This window comes from Triticum urartu, chromosome 2A, assembly GCF_056163025.1.
Source record: "Triticum urartu cultivar PI428250 chromosome 2A, HENAU_Tu73, whole genome shotgun sequence".
NCBI classification, from domain to species: Eukaryota; Viridiplantae; Streptophyta; class Magnoliopsida; order Poales; family Poaceae; genus Triticum; species Triticum urartu.
In genome coordinates this window covers 745440551-745458444 of record NC_141874.1, presented here as the reverse complement: position 1 = coordinate 745458444, position 17894 = coordinate 745440551, and the positions used below count along the sequence as shown (strand labels likewise).

Sequence of the window (17894 nt, the reverse complement as noted above, 5' to 3'; positions counted from 1 at the left end):
GACGGCGACGAGCTGGAGCAGAGGAAGGAAGCGAGGGAGCAGAGGGGTGAATGGAGGGGGGGAGCTGCCGACAGGATAGAATATTCCAAAACATGTGCCACATTGTGTTGAAGTGCGGGTTGATTCGTCACAAAGGGAGGGGGCTAACTGAAAAACTCGCGGCGCTGACCAGCCCAGGCCAGCTGGCTCCACTTGGTGCGTTCGGATTGGATGTGGACTAAACTTGCACATCCGATTGGATAGAATATTCCAAGCTTTTTCAATTTCAAGGACCAAACCATCATCTGACATGCAAGTTCAGGGACCTGCAGTGTTATTACCTCAAAAAAAGAAATTAAAGGGAAAGCGGGGTGTCGTTTTCACATGAAAGCAAATGAATCCGGATGGGCCACGCGTCAGCGGCTGGCGCGGCCCACCTGTCGTCTTACGAAAGCACTGCACCGCGTCTACCGACCAGCTCGTGAACCAGGTCCACGCAACAGATAGAAGCAACAAAACCCGATCCATCTCGCCGGTCTCCGGCTTGGCCTTGACGACGCCCGCTGCCGCTGACGCTTTCTCCATCCACCCCCCTTTATTCTTCCCCCAAAACCCCCCCACCCTCCGCGCATGGAGGCGCGCGCTCCGGAGACGCCGGCCGGCTAGGGCTCTCCTCCCCCCCACCCCACCCCCTCCCTCCCCGGCACGCCATGGCCATGCCCACGCCGGCCGCGGCGCTGCTCCACCCCTCCTCAGCCGTCGCCGTCGCCGCCCCGTCCCCCTCCACCTCTTCCTCGGCGCGCCGCAGTGCCCCTTCCTCCTCCTCCTCGGCGCGGCGGGGCGGCAATGCCTCCGCCGGGCGCGGGGCCGCGGTGCGCGCGAGGGTCGCGGGGACCGCCGCGCCGGTGACCGCGGCGGCGGCCGAGGGCTGCGGCAGGCAGGAGGCCCCCGCCGCGCCCGCCGTCGAGATCCCCGTCACGTGCTACCAGGTGAGCGAGCCCGTTCTCCGCCCCCGAGTTCGAATTCCCCGGAAATGCGGGCCCCGCCGTTGCCGCCGCGCCGCGCCGCGTCGTCCGCTCGATCCGCCGACGCGGTTACGGGCGAGCTGGCCGTGGGTTTCGTCATCAAAATTCAACGCCCTCGCATCGCATGCGTTGGAAACTGAATTCGCGCCTGCAGTTTCTTCCACCCACTTGAATTGGACTGTACTGCCGCCGCGGACGGGTTCCGAGATTTCGTAGTTTTCTCCAGCCCAAAAGCGGCTGGATCATGTCGTCTTCCAGTTTATGACGCATCCGTCCAAATGACCACGCAGATCCTGGGCGTAACGGAGAAGGCCGAGAAGGACGAGATCGTCAAGTCGGCCATCGAGCTGAGGAAGTCGGAGATCGAGGATGGGTACACGGAGGAGGTGCTCACCTGCAGACAGGTTGCTCATTCGGTTCAGCAATTGCGTGGGTGCAGTTTTGCTCGCACCTCGGTTTTAACGTTGTGCGGCTTGTTGGTTTTCTGTCAGGCTCTGCTGCTGGACGTGAGAGACAAGCTTCTCTTTGAACAGGAGTACGCAGGAAGCACCAGGGCCAAGGTTCCGCCCAGATCCTCTCTCCATATACCCTGGAGCTGGTTGCCTGCTGCCTTGTGTGTCTTGCAGGAGGTAATGTGTTGCATAAACACCCTCCAGTCAAAAGATTCATATGTTGTGCAAATGAAGGGCAGTCATCAAGTTTGGTCCGTTTAAACTTGATTTAGGCCTTTCACATCTGTATCGCATCGGATAGTCAATGTCATGGGCGTGTCCTGTTCTCTGAAGTTCACCAAAACAGCACAATATTTAGTTGAACATTGACAGTGTTTCTTCTTTTTTCTGTCAAGGCGGTTTGAAAAGTTACAGGGTGTTTTAAGATTTATCTGTGCTTTCTTGAAAGACTAGTAAAAGAAAACAGTATTATGACAAATCCATGGTCAATATATATAGTATTGTTGTAAGGGGCATGTAGAAATTGAATTATGCCCATCTTTGGACTAGGTTACTGAAATGTTGTCAACATCTGTAGTATTATTATAAGGAGCATGTAGATACTGAACAATGCCCATCTTTTGGACTAGGTAGGTGTAAAATACTGAAATATGATTGATGATCACTTGGATGTTTGAGAGATTTAAGGGCTCAATCATGGAGAATCCTAGTAGCCTCTGTTCAATACAGTTGAATGTGTTTGTCTTATAACCATGTTGAAATGTTTCACATCTGTATCCCATGGGATAGTCAATATAATGGGCATGCCCTGTTCTCTGAAGTTTAGCAAAACAGGAAATATTTGGTTGAACATCGACTGTGTTTCTTGTTTTTCTCATCGAGGCGGTTTGAGAAGTTACAGGCTGTTTAAGATTTATCTATGCTTTCTTCAACAAAATTATGAAATCTCCATGGTGAATATCTGTAGTATTATTGCAAGGAGCATATAGAAATTCAATTATACCCATCCTTCGGACTAGGTAGGTGTAAAATACTTAAATGTGATTGATGATCAGATTGATGTTTATGAGATTTAAAGGCTCACGCATGGAGAGTCCTTAGTAGCCTCCGTTCATCAGAGTTGAATGTGCTTGTCTTATCATCATGTACTGGCTTGTTTGTTTATTGCCAGTGTAAGATACCACATGCCAGTATTGTTTTCAGGTTGGGGAAGAGAAGCTGGTTTTGGACATTGGTCAGGCAGCTCTACGACGTACTGATTCTAAGCCATATGCTCACGATGTACTTCTTGCAATGGCACTAGCTGAAGTAAGTACTATGCATGATTAAAGTGAAAAAAGCTGCTTGGTACAGTGTTTATTATGTACATCTTTGGCAATTTGGAATAATTCCATGCATTTTCCTGTAGTGCTCCATTGCAAAAGCTAGCTTTGAAAAAAGTAAAGTATCTCTTGGCTTTGAGGCTCTAGCACGTGCTCAATATCTTTTGAGGAAAAAACCATCTTTAGAGAAGATGCCCCTTCTTGAGCAGGTAACATGTTATTGCTTTCACCTTACAGATTCATCCATGTATGAAATCATGTCATAACTTCTCTTGTTGTGTGAACTAGATTGAAGAATCACTTGAAGAGCTTGCACCAGCTTGCACTCTAGAGGTTTTAAGCCTGCCCCGTACACCTGAAAATTCTGAACGCAGGCGGGGTGCTATTGCAGCTCTCTGTGAATTGCTTGGACAGGGACTTGATGTTGAGTCATCTTGTAGAGTTCATGATTGGCCTTATTTCCTGGGCCAGGCAATGGACAAGTTATTAGCCACTGAAATCGTGGAACTACTTTCTTGGGACTCTTTGGCTACAACTCGTAAAAACAAAAAATCATTGGAGTCCCAGAGCCAGCGGGTGGTAGTTGACTTCAACTGCTTCTACAGGGCAATGCTTGCACACCTTGCATCTGGATTTTCAACCCGGCAGACTGAGTTGGTACCTTTTTTTTCTTCTTCTTCTACTTGTAGCCTATAGGAACCAAACTATCCTGTTTGCTGCTTTTCCATTCTTTAATTTACATTACCTCTGTGCAGATAAGTAAAGCTAAAACCATCTGCGAGTGCCTAGTTGCATCTGAGAACACCGACCTGAAATTTGAGGAATCTTTTTGCTCGTTTCTTCTTGGAGAGGTGATAAGCTAATCTCAATTTCTATAAATTTAGTAACACACAATTGCACATACTAGGACTAAAGGCTTGCTCTCAGGAATCTGGCACCACAGTTTTCGAAAAGCTTCAGCAGCTTCAAAGTAATGGAAGTTCCAATTCAAGGAATTATGGGTTAGCTAAGAAGAAAGACAGCAGTGACAAGGTTACTGTCAACCAATCACTGGTATGTTACATCTTGGATGAGAGCAAATAAGTTGTACTATGCTAGATTAGTAGGTGGCATGTCTGTCTGAAGTTTTTAGTGTGCCTATGGTCTGTTCAAATTTTCTCATGCTGGTCAACTTGTATTTACCAGGAACTGTGGCTGAAGGAAGTGGCACTTTCTCGTTTTGCAGATACAAGAGATTGTCCGCCATCCTTGGTTCATGCCATGCTCTTTTTTTAGTAATTAAATCCCTCATAACATTCTCTGTGGAATAAGTTAACTAACAATGTCATCTTATGACAGGCCAACTTCTTTGCTGCTCCTAAGCGCCTGATTAGCACTTCCAAGCAGAAACTAGGAGCCACGAGAAGGGTCCTTTTGAGCTCACAGACGTCTCCTAGTGCCTCCACATGCAACAGAACTTCAGGACAGCAGAATCCAAGATTAAATTCTACCAGCCATCTCGGGGAAGCTGTAAAGCAGCTTGCACCAACCACCCTGGGGGGCCAGGGATCAACGGATAGGCCAGTGAATGGTTTAAGTACAACATCTGTTCCTCTGAAGCGCAATCCTGGATCCCATCCTGTAAGAACCTTGGAATCGTGGGGCCTGACTGGGGATGTTATAGGAAAAATCGCTTACACTGCAGTCCTGGGGTTTGCCCTATTTGGTACATTAAAACTGCTCAGGTTTCAGTTTGGGAACACAAAACCTGCCCCCTCAACGAGAGAATCTGCAGCTACATCTTCTCTGAATGAAATATCTCCGTCAGAAGGTTCTTTTATCAGTAGCAGAGTAAGGGAACAGTTTGAGAAGCTGTCAAAAATGCTTTGGTTGAACAATAGGGTCCATTTGAGAAGTGAAAGAAGTGATCTGTCTCCTGGTTCTAGTGATGTGGCTGCTATAGCTCGCAAGGAAAGGATGTCTCTTCAAGAAGCAGAGGCACTTGTGAAGCAGTGGCAAGATATCAAATCTGAAGCTCTTGGCCCTGACTATGAAATCGATATGCTCTCCGAGGTCCTCGACGGTTCGATGCTGTCAAAGGTAAGTTCCTTTTATCAAGCACGTAGTAGCATATATGGAGTTCATGTATAATTGTGCATGCGGAGCATAATCAAAACAAATACCCTCTTGTTGAGCAGTGGCAAGACTTGGCTTTATCAGCAAAGGAGCAGTCCTGCTACTGGAGATTTGTTCTGCTGAATCTCTCTGTTGTCCGAGCCGAGATCCTGCTGGATGAGGCTGGTGACGGTGAAGTTGCGGAAATCAATGCTGTGCTCGAGGAAGCTGCTGAGCTTGTTGATGACTCTCAGCCCAAGAAGCCTAGTTACTACAGGTACTTCAGAACATGCCATTTCTGTGTATCTTTCTCATTCTGCTCCGGAGTAACATAGCACTGACAATTTGTGTGGTTATACTTGCAGTACGTATGAAGTTCAGTACACACTGAGGAGGCAGGACGACGGATCGTGGAAAATCTGCGAGGCTGCTGTCCGGGACCTGTCGTGATTTCTGCCAGAAGGATGGCTAATGCATCATCTCATAGGACGCGGGGCCATGTTATAAACAAAGTTCCAACATATTAGAAATTTGTAGGTCGCTAGTATTAGGTCACCATTGAACCAATTCGAATGCACGAAACCGTTCGATGATCTGCGTTGGGATGCTCTAGCTGCTCGTGGTGACTTTGCATCAGGATTTGACACAATACCCGCTGATTTGCTACGTTAGTACAGAATGCTAACTTCTTCTGATTTCACATACCCTTCATTTTTTTGCGCTTACATTGTTAGTTTGCGATATGTTGTTGGGCCTTGGGTGCCCCGCGTGGTGTAGCTGAATTGTGTCAGCCATTGTTCATTGTTGAAAGATCAATGCAGTTTGCTTCATTTCACCTCCTTTGTTTTGAGTTTTGACCATAGGCTTCATGAATGATGATTCCTTTTTTCACCCCCTTTGTTTTTGAACTTTCCCCTTGTTAAGGCTCCAGACTTGTACTTCAACTTTGATCCCTGTTGGATACGGTAGGAACATTATCATTGACCTTTGAGTTTCGGAATGACTGCTAAAATATGACATCAGATTTTTAGACATGGACATGAGGATGACAAATTTAGTTTGCAAGCACAGCAATTTCTTGTCAAAAAATGAACTGAGACAGATTTCCATGCTTGCCAACTAAACTTGCCATCCTCGGCGAACACAACTTGCCATAAAAAATGTTCGTTTTACCATGCCTAAAAATCTGATGTTTGCTGGATATTTGGGTCCTTGAGATATATATGTGGTTATTTTGAGATAAAGACGACTTGACATTTTCAAGCCTATTTGATAGATTTTTCTTCTTAAATCTACTTCTGTCGGGAGAAAATTTCAATTTTAACCATAAATTTAACCAACGAGACTGATCATGGTGGGAGATTTTTTTTATATAATTGAAAACTTCTTTTAAATACGAATTCACTAGTATAACTTCTGCTCCCGCCGCAAGCGATCTTGTTGGTTAAATTTATGGTCAAAGTTGAAGCACGAGAATAGAAAAAGCACTATACTCCTCTCTCTCAGTTTACAAGACGTATGTGTACCCTAGGCCGTCAATTTAACCAAGATAACATAAGTCATATATTAAAAAAATACTATTATAAACTTCAGATATTTTATTTTCAAACGGTATATCTTTTATGTTATATAGTTTATATTACGGTGATAAAATTTATAACCTAGGTATACGCGCACGACTTGTAACTGAATCGGAAGGAGCACTGTATTTTTGAACGAAGGGAGTAGTATTACTGAACTAGCTGAACCTGTGCAGTGGCATTGACACAGCCACTTGGATCTCACCGTCAGCCTCGCCACAGCCCCAGCCAGCCCATGCGGCCTGCGGCTTCATCAGATCGCCATCGCCGCCGCTCCACAGCCACAAAGCCGCCGCCTTTCAAGCCCGCCTGCCCTTCCGCGCTTTGGCACCGCCCTGCCGCCGCCGCCGACTCTCCTCCATGGCCGCCGGCGCGTGGCCGGCGGCCGCGGCGGCGGCCCGCGCGGCGGTGCGCACGCTCGGGCGCCTCGTCCCCCGCACCCACACCCACTCCACCGCGGCCACCACCAACTCCTCCCCCTCCTCCTCGGCGCACACCCTGGACGACTACAACCGCCTACTGGCGGCCCTGGCGCGGGACGGGGACGGCGAGTCGGCGCTGCGCGTGCTCCGCCGCATGCGCCACGGCTCGCCCGCGGCCTGCGCGCCCACGGCCGCCTCCTACGTCTCCGCCATGTCGGCGCTCGCCAAGGCCGGCCGCGCCGCCGACGCCACGGCGCTCTTCGACGACATGCTCGCGCACGGCGTGGCGCCCGACCGCCGCGCCTACTCGCTCCTCCTCCACGTCTACTCCACCCACCTCGGCCTCCCCGCCGCCGGCCTCTCCGTGCTGCACTGGATGTCCGGCCTCGGCGTCCGCCCCAGCGCCGTCGACTACGCCGACCTCATCTTCTCCTTCTGCCGCGCGGGCCAGCTCCCGGACGCGCTCCAGCTGCTCGACGAAATGCGCGAGCTCGGGTATCCGCTCCCCCCGCACGTCTACTCGCCGATACTCCAGGCCCACTGCGACGCCGGCGACATCCCGGCGGCCGAGGCGCTCATCGCCTTCATGCGCGCCTCCGGGGGCCGCTCCGGGTGCAACCCCGACGTCGTCATCTACAACATCTACATCCACGGGCTGTGCAGGGTCGGGGATTTCCACGCCGTGCAGAGGGTTATCAGCGACAGCGTCTGGAACTGGTGGGTGCCGGACGCGGTGACCTACAGCACCTACGTTGCCGGGCTCTGCCGGGCGGGGTACATCGAGGACGCGTTCAGGCAGCTGGACATCATGGTTGCCAAGGGGCTACAGCTGACCGTGGTCGGCCTCAACATACTGCTGGATTACGCTGCCAAGGATGTAGATATGTGGGTTGCCAAGGTGGTGCTGGACCGCTGCGAAGAGCTGGGCTTCGAGGTCGACGTCGTGACGTACAACACGGTCATGGAACATTTCTCCAAGAAGATGCAGTGGCTGATTGCCCTCAGGCTGTTCACTGATCTGCTCAAGAAGCCCATAACACCCGATGTGCAGACGTACAACATCTTGATCTCATCCCTGTGCCGAGCCGGCAAGTTTGAGCTCGCCAAGTTCGTCTTCAGTTGCAACGGGTTTGTGGCGGACACCGTGACCTGTAACATTCTGATCCATCAGTTCTACGGTGCTGGAAAGGAGGGCGAGCTTGGGTTCTTGTTCTCCGATGTTGACGCAGGGAAGATTACCCCAGATACAATCACATACAACACGCTGGTCGATTGCCTCTTTAGGTCTGGGAGGAGGACCGAGGCTGCCAATCTGGTCAGGCACATCGACGGAGGCTACCCTGCGGAGCCCGTAGCGCATCTGGCTTTCTGGTTGGTTAGGAGCGGAAATGTTCGAGAGGCTTTGAGTCTGTTTGATGACATGCTAGTGAAAGGAGTCGCTTTAGATGCTATGGTTTTCGCCAATGTGATCAAGGCATTCTGCAGAAAGGGTCCAGGGGAGTGCACAGATATGACACAGCTGTGCTCTGTGCTGGATAGGATGCTTGGGATTGGATGATCCTTATCTTGCTCTCTTGCTGATATTGGTTGGTCTCATTTTTGAACTTGTCCTTTTGTATCACTAGGAGATAGCAACTGAAATTAAAACACCTGGTATACTGAAATCTGTTATGTTACCTTTTTCAAAATTTTGCTTTGGTAGCAAATGATGTTCTAACTTGGTATCTTGTGTCAACAGTTCTGGTCATCTAATTCGTCAACAGCAGAACTTAGCAAGCCATAGGAAGTTCCAACAAGGATGTCCGAATTTCCATCACCATCCAAATCAACACAGTTGGAGATGAATATGCATGGGCACAGAAGTTCCTGTCTTCGATACTCAAATCGAGGTCTGCTGTCCATTTAACTTGTTTTGTGTCAAGGTTAAAAACAACTATAATGCTTGCAATATACTCCCTCCGTTCCTAAATATTTGTCTTTTTAGAGATTCCAAATGGACTACCACATACGGATGTATATAGACATATTTTAGAACGTAGATTCACTCATTTTGCTCCGTATGTAGTCACTTGTTGAAATCTCTAGAAAGACAAATATTTAGGAACGGAGGGAGTATTTCCCTATGTCAATCCCTCCTAGCTCTTTTAAATGCTGTGCATTATCATAGCTTCTAGACTGCAAAAGGTATGCCACCACGGTAATACAGGCAAGATATAAGGAAGTGCTCATGTTGTGGCTGAAAATTTTGCATTCAGAAAAAAATATTTCAATCATATCCAAAAGATAGCACAGCAAGATAAACAAACACTTAGCTTCTGCTTTAGCACCTTCGGTTCATTACTTGAACAAGCATGAAGCAGAACAAAAACAATCAAAGCAAAGCATAAAATTAGTCAGGTAAGCAAATGCACAATCTAACTGAGACTAGCTACGAAGCACCATCATCAACCAACCAGTCCATGGTAAGAGAGAACAAAGGGGTCCTATTTTTGGAAAATTAATCTCAGAGAGCATTAATGATGCAGATGCATGCAACATAGGATATCACAGATAAACTGACGTTCAGAGATTCTTATTTGTAAGTCATCATCCCGATGTCATGAGCTGATGAGCAAAACGTACGAAATGCATTAGTAGCAGAGAAAGCAGCCGCACTCGTGGCCAAAGAAGTAAGATACAGCAACAACCATTTCTTGTACACTGTCGTTGTCAATGTCTGCAATTACCTGTAGAAAGAATGTCAAACCAAGTAACGAACTCAAGAACATTAGTAGAACAAACATCAAATATATGTAGAAAAAGGTTCACTTACTGGGCTCGACAATATGTGAGCATATATGTGCACATAATCTTCCGCTTTCTCATGCTCTTGTTTCGGTACAATCCTCGTCTCCCCACGTGGTATCGTCAACATAATCATCATAATCATAACTGTACTCTTCAGGGAGATAACATACATCGTAATCATAACTGTAATCTTCAGGGAGGTCTTCTGCATCCCGAAACAAATCGAATGATGCATTAGCTTCCTCCTCTAAGGCTCGTCATTTTCAACAGTTGCTTCTCCTGTTGTCCCTGCATCATTTCCATGAGTTTCTTCTGCATTTCCCGTTTGATCATCACTTTTATCTGCTGTTTGAAGCAACCTTCTTTGTCGTGGTGGTCAGATTATTCGGTAACTCCATATTCTCTTTTCCAGTGGTAGAATTAGGCTTTATTTCGGCCGACAGTAGCTCAGATGGATGTTTCAAGGGATCAGCTCCCTGCACTGTGTTGGTCAGGAAACGTCATAATGCATCCTTCCTGCATCTACACCCACAGCACAGCCGTATGGATAATCCACTATCCACATCAGAGTAGTGCAATGATTACTGTGTGCATGTAACATCAAATTTCTTTAAAGCATTATCAATCCTCATACTGGTTAGTGGTGACGACAGACTAATTGTACATTTGTTTATACTAACTCAAATATGTGAAGAAGTGAACTGTACAATCAAATTTCTTCGTCGTCTTCTTTTCTGACCTCCACTCATAGCTACCATGGAGCTAAAACCCGATGTTTCTTGTGTGTGAAAAGCTACAATTATTTTGAGAGTATTGAAAGCTAACAATGCCTAACAGCAAAAAGCGTGTAAATTACACATGGCCCTCCTATTTGTCTGTGCCTTTTCTGGCTTCGGTTGAAAAAACCAAAATACAAAAGCAACAACCCAAACAAATAGCAGGTATTGTGCTGAGAGGCTTCGGTTAAAAGAACACGTTCCACTTCTTTTTCGTGGGACATACGTAACAGAAAAATAAAGAATAGCACATATTAGTTACACCCTCTGTTCCTATGCGTAAATCGTAAATTTCCGAGCACCCCCAAATAGGGCCACTATGCACAGTGAACTGCCTGCATTCACATATTTTGCATTGCTAGTCTGCCTACTAATACAGAACTGTACTAATTTTAGAAAAAAAGTGACGGAGAAACTGTACTGCATATTGGGGAATCAGCTGGCCAAAAGTTAAATTTTATGATGATGATGTTCTGTAAAGCCAGAAAGCCAGATGTCATTATCAATGACAAGGACACTATGCAAAACTAACCAGGCTTAGTGGGCTTATTTCTCCTCTTTTACAATCTTTCATACCATCGCAAAAACCCCTCGAGTTAGAAGATGGTATCCTCCATTTTGTACATCTTCGCGACCGCAGCGAGCAATTTTCTCCATGCATGGAACATGAACATGAACATCAGTATGCATTGATTTATAAAAGAGACAGCCTAGCATGGGCGGCAAGAGTCACTCAGGCTAGCCAAGGAGACTGCCCATGAAACCACACCCCAAGGCCAATAGCCTTGAGGGAGGAACAAGACACAGGCAAGTCATCCTTGGCTATAAGAGATAAGGCCCTTGCAGCCATGTAAGGCTTGCTCTCTGCTAATGCGTTACCACTACTGAACTTCGGTCTCTTTAGTTCTTGGTTTGTAGTGTTTCTTCCATCCAGCATCTATTTATATGTGCACGTCCTAGAGAACAAGATCTAATGGTCGTGTTTGGTGCTTGTAGGCCTCTACCAGAGTATCTTATCATTACCCCTTTTGGGCTAGCAGAATATATTCTAGATGCCAACGTATATGGAATGTCAAATATCATGATATACAACTACTTTATGTTGCATTTTGATTATAGAGATGAGAGTATTTTGACTCCTCTGAAAGCGATTCCTGATATGATGCTCAAATCTGCTTAAAGCTAGCTAGCATGATCAATCCCATATCTTTGCTAAAAGGACACGAAAAGTTGAATTGCCCACCTAATTAACCACATTATCACTATAGTGATCAAACAGAAGGAACACACTACTCTTTACACAGCATGGAGCTATAATTTCGTCTTTAAATAAGCAATAAAGGATGGGAACATGACCAAATGGAGCGATAATTATGTGCATCATATGTGCAGGCCAAATGGAGCTCAGGTTCACACTAAAGCAACCAGACCAACATTTATCAGGATTGGGAATCACATTCTTCTGCTTATAGAACACCAGATTCAAATACGACGAGTTCACTACATTTTATAGATCAACGAGCAGAGGGTCCAGTGGAGTGCACAGATATGATTCAACTGTGTGTTCTGTGCTGGATAGGGTGCTTTGGATTGGATGATCCTTCTCTTGCTCTCTTGCATGTGGCTCTGATGGTTCTCTTTTGCCACTTTAGATGGCAGTGGCCTCAGTTCTGAACTTGTACTGTTGTATCAGCAGGAGAAGGAAATCGATAGTAAAACACCATTTTGGTCTTCTTTATGCGGTACATATATCAGCATACTATAATCTGTCACACAGAAATCTGTTATGTTTGTTTCTTCAAATTTCTTTTTAATGTCAAAGCATGCTCTAACTTGGTATCAATATGTCAAAAGTTTTGGCCATCTGATTTGGTATCATTGTCAAAGCTCTAACTTGTTACTCTTGACAGTCTTCGGAGTCGTTGGACCCGACCAACTGTATGTCATAGGACTCGCTTATAGTTCTGGCTAGTCACATTTTCACTAGATATTCTTCTTTCATGATTAACATGGCAGTGAATATGTCGTTGTCTAGCGAAATAGTCATGCTGCAAGGATGGGCGTAAAAGTACCAGTTGGAATATATATATTCCTGATAGATGTTGTAACCATCGTAATTCATAGCCATTTGTGTGCTCTAGCTATAAGAAATCATTGTATGTATGTCTTTTTGATGCCACTTAACCTTTACATTGGTTAATCTTCTTAGTACAAATGCTTAGTCCACAGGCTTACAGCTGCTAGCGACAGGAGCCATTTGTGGGGTTGCAACAGCCAACAAGGTATGCTGCACTGAACTGCACAGGAAAGCTGCAGCTTCAGCTCCAGCGTTCCTGTTGGTCTGCTCACCTGAATTTGCCCCATTCGTACTGGCCTAAATAACTTTCTGCTGATATTTCGCATGACAGTGACACTTATGTACAAATGCCTGAACTTGTTAAACCCTTTTTGTTTCCTGGGTGATAGAGAAGACTGCCAAAACAACGGGCACATATTATGAATAACATAGAGCATGATACTTACAGCATACGCAAGTTTACACATACATCTGAGAAAATACATACTGACAAAGGAGAGTACCATAATATCTCTTCACCCACATAACATGATCACACAAAAACAGCTCAACAGCCTAGGGATATTGCTACCCAAAAAATGGCTAAAAGGACAGAGCTGGACAGCTTCGAAGTATTCATACAACTTTTACTCTTGACAGTTTCAGGGTTGTGCGACCAACTGTATGCTTACACCCCCATCCATTCATATTTGCAGTATATATATGTTGTTTCTTCATGATTACCACGACAGCGAGTATGCCGCTGTGTTCGGTGAAATAGTCACGCTGTAAGGAAAGCAACTGGTTTCAGAATTCAAACTTGAACCCCACGTATTCCTGATAGATGTGCCTGAAACATTTTTTTGGTTCCATTAAACCACCAGAGCTGATGAGAAGCAACAACAACATTCCTGGGAAACTTTGATGCACAATGCAAATAAGAACTTGAAAACAAAATGTACTGAGCTTGATAAGAACTGCTGTGATTTTTCTGTTGATCTCACCTACATTCACCCAATTCCTCCTACAAGCTTAAATAATGCAATGCTTAATCCTTTTTGGCTTCCTGGGTGATACAGAAGACTGGTACACAGTGTGGATCAACAAGCTTACATATGGGCAAATAAACACTTACAAAGGTGAGTACCATAACATTAGCTGAGTGTCATAACATGATCATACACAAACAGTTCAACTTACCGCTAATAATAAAGAAACATACTAATTTTAGAAAAAGTGATGAAGAAACTGTACTGCATATTGGGGAATCAGCTGGCCAAAAGTTAGATTTGCTGATGATGATGTTCTGTAAAGCCAGAAAGCCACATGTCATTGTCAATGACAAGGATATTATGCACAACTAACCAGGCTTAGTGGGCTTATTTCTCCTCTTATGTTTTTTTTATACCATCACAAAAACCCCTCGAGTTAGAAGATGGTATCCTCCATTTTGTACATCTTCGCGACCGCATCGAGCTAATTTTCTCCATGCATGGAACATGAACATGAACATCAGAATGCATTGATTTATGAAAGAGACAGCCTAGCATGGGCGGCAAGAGCCACTCAGGCTAGCCAAGGAGACTGCCCATGAAACCACACCCCAAGGCCAATTAAGCCTTGAGGGAGGAACAAGACATAGGCAAGTCATCCTTGGCTATCAGAAATAAGGCCCTTGCAGCCATGTAAGGCTTGCTCTCCACTGATGCATTAGCATTACTGAACCTCGGTCTCTTCAGTTCTTGGCTTGCAGTATTTCTTCCATCTAGCATCTATTTATATATGCACGTCCTAGCTAGAGAACAAGATCTAATCGTGTTCGGTGCATGTAGGCCTATGCCAGAGCATCTTATCATAACCGCCTTTTGGGCCAGCAGAATATATTGTAGGCGTCAACTTATATGAAATGTCAAATATCATGATATAGAACTTTATGTTGCATTTTGACTTATATGATTTTCCTTGGGATTTGTGAGGTGGGAGCATATTGACTCCTCTGAAAGCGGTTCCTGATATGATGCTCAAATCTGCTTAAAGCTATCCAGCATGATCAATCCCATATCTTTGCTAAAAGGACACGAAAAGTTGAATTGCTTATCTGATAATACCACATTATATCACTATAGTGGTCAAACAGGGGGACACACTACTCTTTACACAGCATGGAGCGATAATTTCGTCTTTAGATGATTAAAAAAGTATTGAATCACTTACTGGGTTTTGGTTGTAGGCGTCACAGAAGCAAGAGATTTTGCTTTTTCAGCTCACTATTTTGTCTTTTCATTCTTTTTTAATTAGGTGTGGTAGAGGGGGGATGTAAGAGCTTAATGGGTTTTAACTCTTATGGAAACATGGGATATGAGCAAAATTGCTGGGTAAAAAACGCCCAGAGCCTAGTGATTCCACTGTTTGATAGGTGAGGACATGCAATAATATTATGTGCAGGCCAAATGGAGCTCAGCTTCACACTAAAGCAACCAGACCAACATGTATCTGGATTGGTAATCACATTTTTCTGCTTATAGAACACCAGATCCAAATATGATGAGTTCACTATATTGGGCCTCATTTTTTAACATGTACTAGTACTGTTGTATTAGTAGGAGATAGATATTTTTCAAGGATACGTCAAGCAGACGTATCGAAATCATAGATAGAAGATGCCAAGATGGCGAGTTTTTACAACGTTACAACAACCAAACCCACGGCTGCACGAGCCCGAGACCGCATGCTGAGTAGTCGCTATCGCTCACCCTATCTATCCTGACTGGGAGCATGCTCTGGACTTCCATATTTCCGTGGCTCCTGCCGCCTCAATCCTTGCAGCAAAGTGAGCACGATAGGCTGACCGGGCGGAGAACAGGCCATTTTCTTCCCATGTCCAGACAATCTTGTCATCGATCCCTTCCGCTAGTTCGACACTCCGTAGTCGATCAACCAATCTCAGAAACTCTTGTATGGCCTGGGCGTCCATGTTGGGTGACACGTCACGCCACCACTGCCCTGACATTGCTTCTCTCACTGTTCTGACCTTGGCTGCGCTCTTCTTGACGGCACTGAATAGGTTTGGCATGATATCGTGTATGCGTCCCTCCTGAATCCACCAATCCGTCCAGAACAGTACCATGGCTCCATCCCCCATGATGCACTTCGTGGCTGCTCTGTAAATGGCTAGCGAGTCCGATGAGACCTGGAGACAGAAATGAAAAGCAAAACACCATTTTGGTCTTCTTTATGCAATACATATATCAGCATAATATGATCTGTCGCACAGAAATTTCTTACTATGTTCTTTTCTTCAAATTTCCCGTTAATGGTAAAGGGTGTTGTAACCTGGCATCGACGTGTCAAAAGTTCTGGCTATCTAATTCGTTGACAACACATTGCTAGTGCACTCTCCCTTTTATCTCTGTATAAAATGCGTGCTTGGTGCGTGAATACGATCGAACTAGAATAAGGTGGCAGGTTTAGCTTTTCTTTTATGCTGTTACTCTTGACCAGCTTCAGAGTAGTTGCACCCGATCTACTGTATGTCATAGGACATGGCAGCGAGTACGCCGTTGTCTAACGAAATAGTCACCGTGGAAGGAAAGAAATGTGCTTCAGTGTACCAACTGGAATCTATATATTCCTGAAAGATGCTGTAACCATCGTAATTCGTAGTCATTTGTGTGCTCTAGTTATATTATTAAATCATTATGTGTGGTTGCAAGCTCTCTTTACATTGATTAATCTTCTTACTAGAAATGCTTAGTCCACGGGCTTACAGCAGGTAGCGATAGGTGCCATTTGCGGGGTTGCAACAACCAACAAGGTATGCTGCACAGGAAAGCTGCAGCTTCAGCTTCAGCTCCAGCGTTTCTATTGATCCTCTCACCTGCATTCACCCCATTCCAACAAGCCTAAATAAGTTTCTGCTAATATTTCGTGCCGTTTGCACGTCGACAGTGACTGGCAAAATAACATGATGCCTGCATTTGTTTAAACCTTTATGTTTCCCGAGTGTGAATAACATAGGGCTTACACATGCATCTGAGAAAATACATACTACCAAAGGAGAGTACCATAACATGATGATCACACAGAAACAGTTCAACAGCCTAGAGTATACGACCCAAAAAATGGCTAAAAGGACAGAGCTGGACATCTTTGAATTATTCAGACAACTGTGACTCTTGGCAGTCTTCAGGGTTGTGCGACCATTGTCATGATTATTTGCACTTTATGATTTTCTTTTCATGATTACCACGGCAGCAAGTATGCCGTTGTTCAATGGTCAGTCTGGAAAGAAACTTGCATCAAAATACTAACTGGAATTCATTTATTTCCTGATAGATGTGCCTGAAAATTATAGATCCCCTTTATAACCTCTTTTGGTTCCATTAAACCACCTGAAGATAAACATGATACTTACAACAGGCACAAGTTTACATCTCAGAAAATAAACATGATCATGCAGATACAGTTCAACAGCTTTATACTTAACACTTCAACAACGCTAGCCACTTTAACAGCTTTATACCAAACAATACCCACACAATCTGCGTTCACATGACAATAACAAAGAGGGACCAAGCAACGGCGACTTGAATCTTCTCGTCTATGCCGGAGGTGAGGGCGATGACTATTCCTCGGTGGTTCTCCGGCCACGACCCCTCGGCGACCTTAAAGCTGATTGTGGCCTCGACAACTAATTTTAGAAAAAGTGACGAAGAAACCGTACTGCATATTGGGGAATCAGCTGACCAAAAGTTAGATTTTATGATGATGATGTTTTGTAAAGCCAGAAAGCCAGATGCCATTGTCAATGACAAGGACATTATGCACAACTAACCAGCTTAGTGAGCTTATTTCTCCTCTTTTATAATCTTTCATACCATCACAAAAAAAACGAGTTAGAAGATGGTACCTCTTCGCGACCACACCGAACTAACGTTCTCCATGCATGGAACATGAAGATCAGCATGCATTGATCTATGAAAGAGACAGCCTAGCATGGGCGGCAGGAGCCACTCAGGCTAGCCAAGGAGACTGCCCATGAAACCACACCCCAAGGCCAATTAAGCCTTGAGGGAGGAACAAGACATAGGCAAGTCATCCTTGGCTATCAGAGATAAGGCCCTTGCAGCCATGTAAGGCTTGCTCTCCGCTGATGCATTAGCATTACTGAACCTCGGTCTCTTCAGTTCTTGGCTTGCAGTATTTCTTCCATTTAGCATCTATTTATATACGCACGTCCTAGCTAGAGAACAAGATCTAATCGTGTTCGGTGCATGTAGGCCTATGCCAGAGCATCTTATCATAACCACCTTTTGGGCCAGCAGAATATATTGTAGGCGTCAACTTATATGAAATGTCAAATATCATGATATAGAACTTTATGTTGCATTTTGACTTATAT

General features: G+C 45.2%; 2 protein-coding genes and 1 long non-coding RNA gene across 4 annotated transcripts; 2 read left to right on the top strand and 1 right to left on the bottom strand.

The window, feature by feature from the left end:
* Positions 1-647: 647 nt before the first annotated feature.
* PARC6 (plastid division protein) lies at positions 648-5707 on the top strand. Its single transcript, XM_087545394.1, has 12 exons — positions 648-968; positions 1295-1408; positions 1496-1633; positions 2660-2764; positions 2865-2987; positions 3067-3435; positions 3534-3629; positions 3706-3831; positions 3964-4029; positions 4117-4857; positions 4956-5149; positions 5238-5707. The coding sequence occupies exons 1-12, from the start codon at positions 690-692 to the stop codon at positions 5320-5322; spliced, it is 2436 nt and encodes an 811-aa protein (XP_087401520.1). The 5' UTR covers positions 648-689; the 3' UTR covers positions 5323-5707.
* A 924-nt stretch (positions 5708-6631) lies between these two features.
* LOC147987606 (uncharacterized) lies at positions 6632-12300 on the top strand. Of its 2 annotated transcripts, none has more exons than XM_087545396.1 (3): positions 6632-8460; positions 8613-8763; positions 11830-12300. In XM_087545396.1, the coding sequence occupies exon 1, from the start codon at positions 6813-6815 to the stop codon at positions 8430-8432; it is 1620 nt and encodes a 539-aa protein (XP_087401522.1). In that variant the 5' UTR covers positions 6632-6812; the 3' UTR covers positions 8433-8460; positions 8613-8763; positions 11830-12300. The 2 variants fall into 2 exon arrangements, with proteins under 2 accessions (XP_087401522.1, XP_087401521.1); XM_087545395.1 differs by having other exon boundaries at positions 6632-8527.
* Positions 12301-16935: 4635 nt separating this feature from the next.
* On the bottom strand, positions 16936-17671 carry LOC147987605 (uncharacterized). The gene is made up of 2 exons (XR_015617691.1): positions 17403-17671; positions 16936-17215 (listed from the first exon to the last, which is right to left on the bottom strand). It is a non-coding gene; the product is annotated as an uncharacterized LOC147987605 (long non-coding RNA).
* Positions 17672-17894: the final 223 nt, after the last annotated feature.

Coding starts and splice junctions, on each gene's coding strand:
- PARC6 (XM_087545394.1), top strand. CDS start 690: ATGGCCATGCCCACGCCGGCCGCGGCGCTGCTCCACCCCTCCTCAGCC. Junction 2,988..3,066: donor AGATGCCCCTTCTTGAGCAG/GTAACATGTTAT, acceptor TGTGTGAACTAG/ATTGAAGAATCACTTGAAGA. Junction 4,030..4,116: donor GAGATTGTCCGCCATCCTTG/GTTCATGCCATG, acceptor ATCTTATGACAG/GCCAACTTCTTTGCTGCTCC.
- LOC147987606 (XM_087545396.1), top strand. CDS start 6,813: ATGGCCGCCGGCGCGTGGCCGGCGGCCGCGGCGGCGGCCCGCGCGGCG.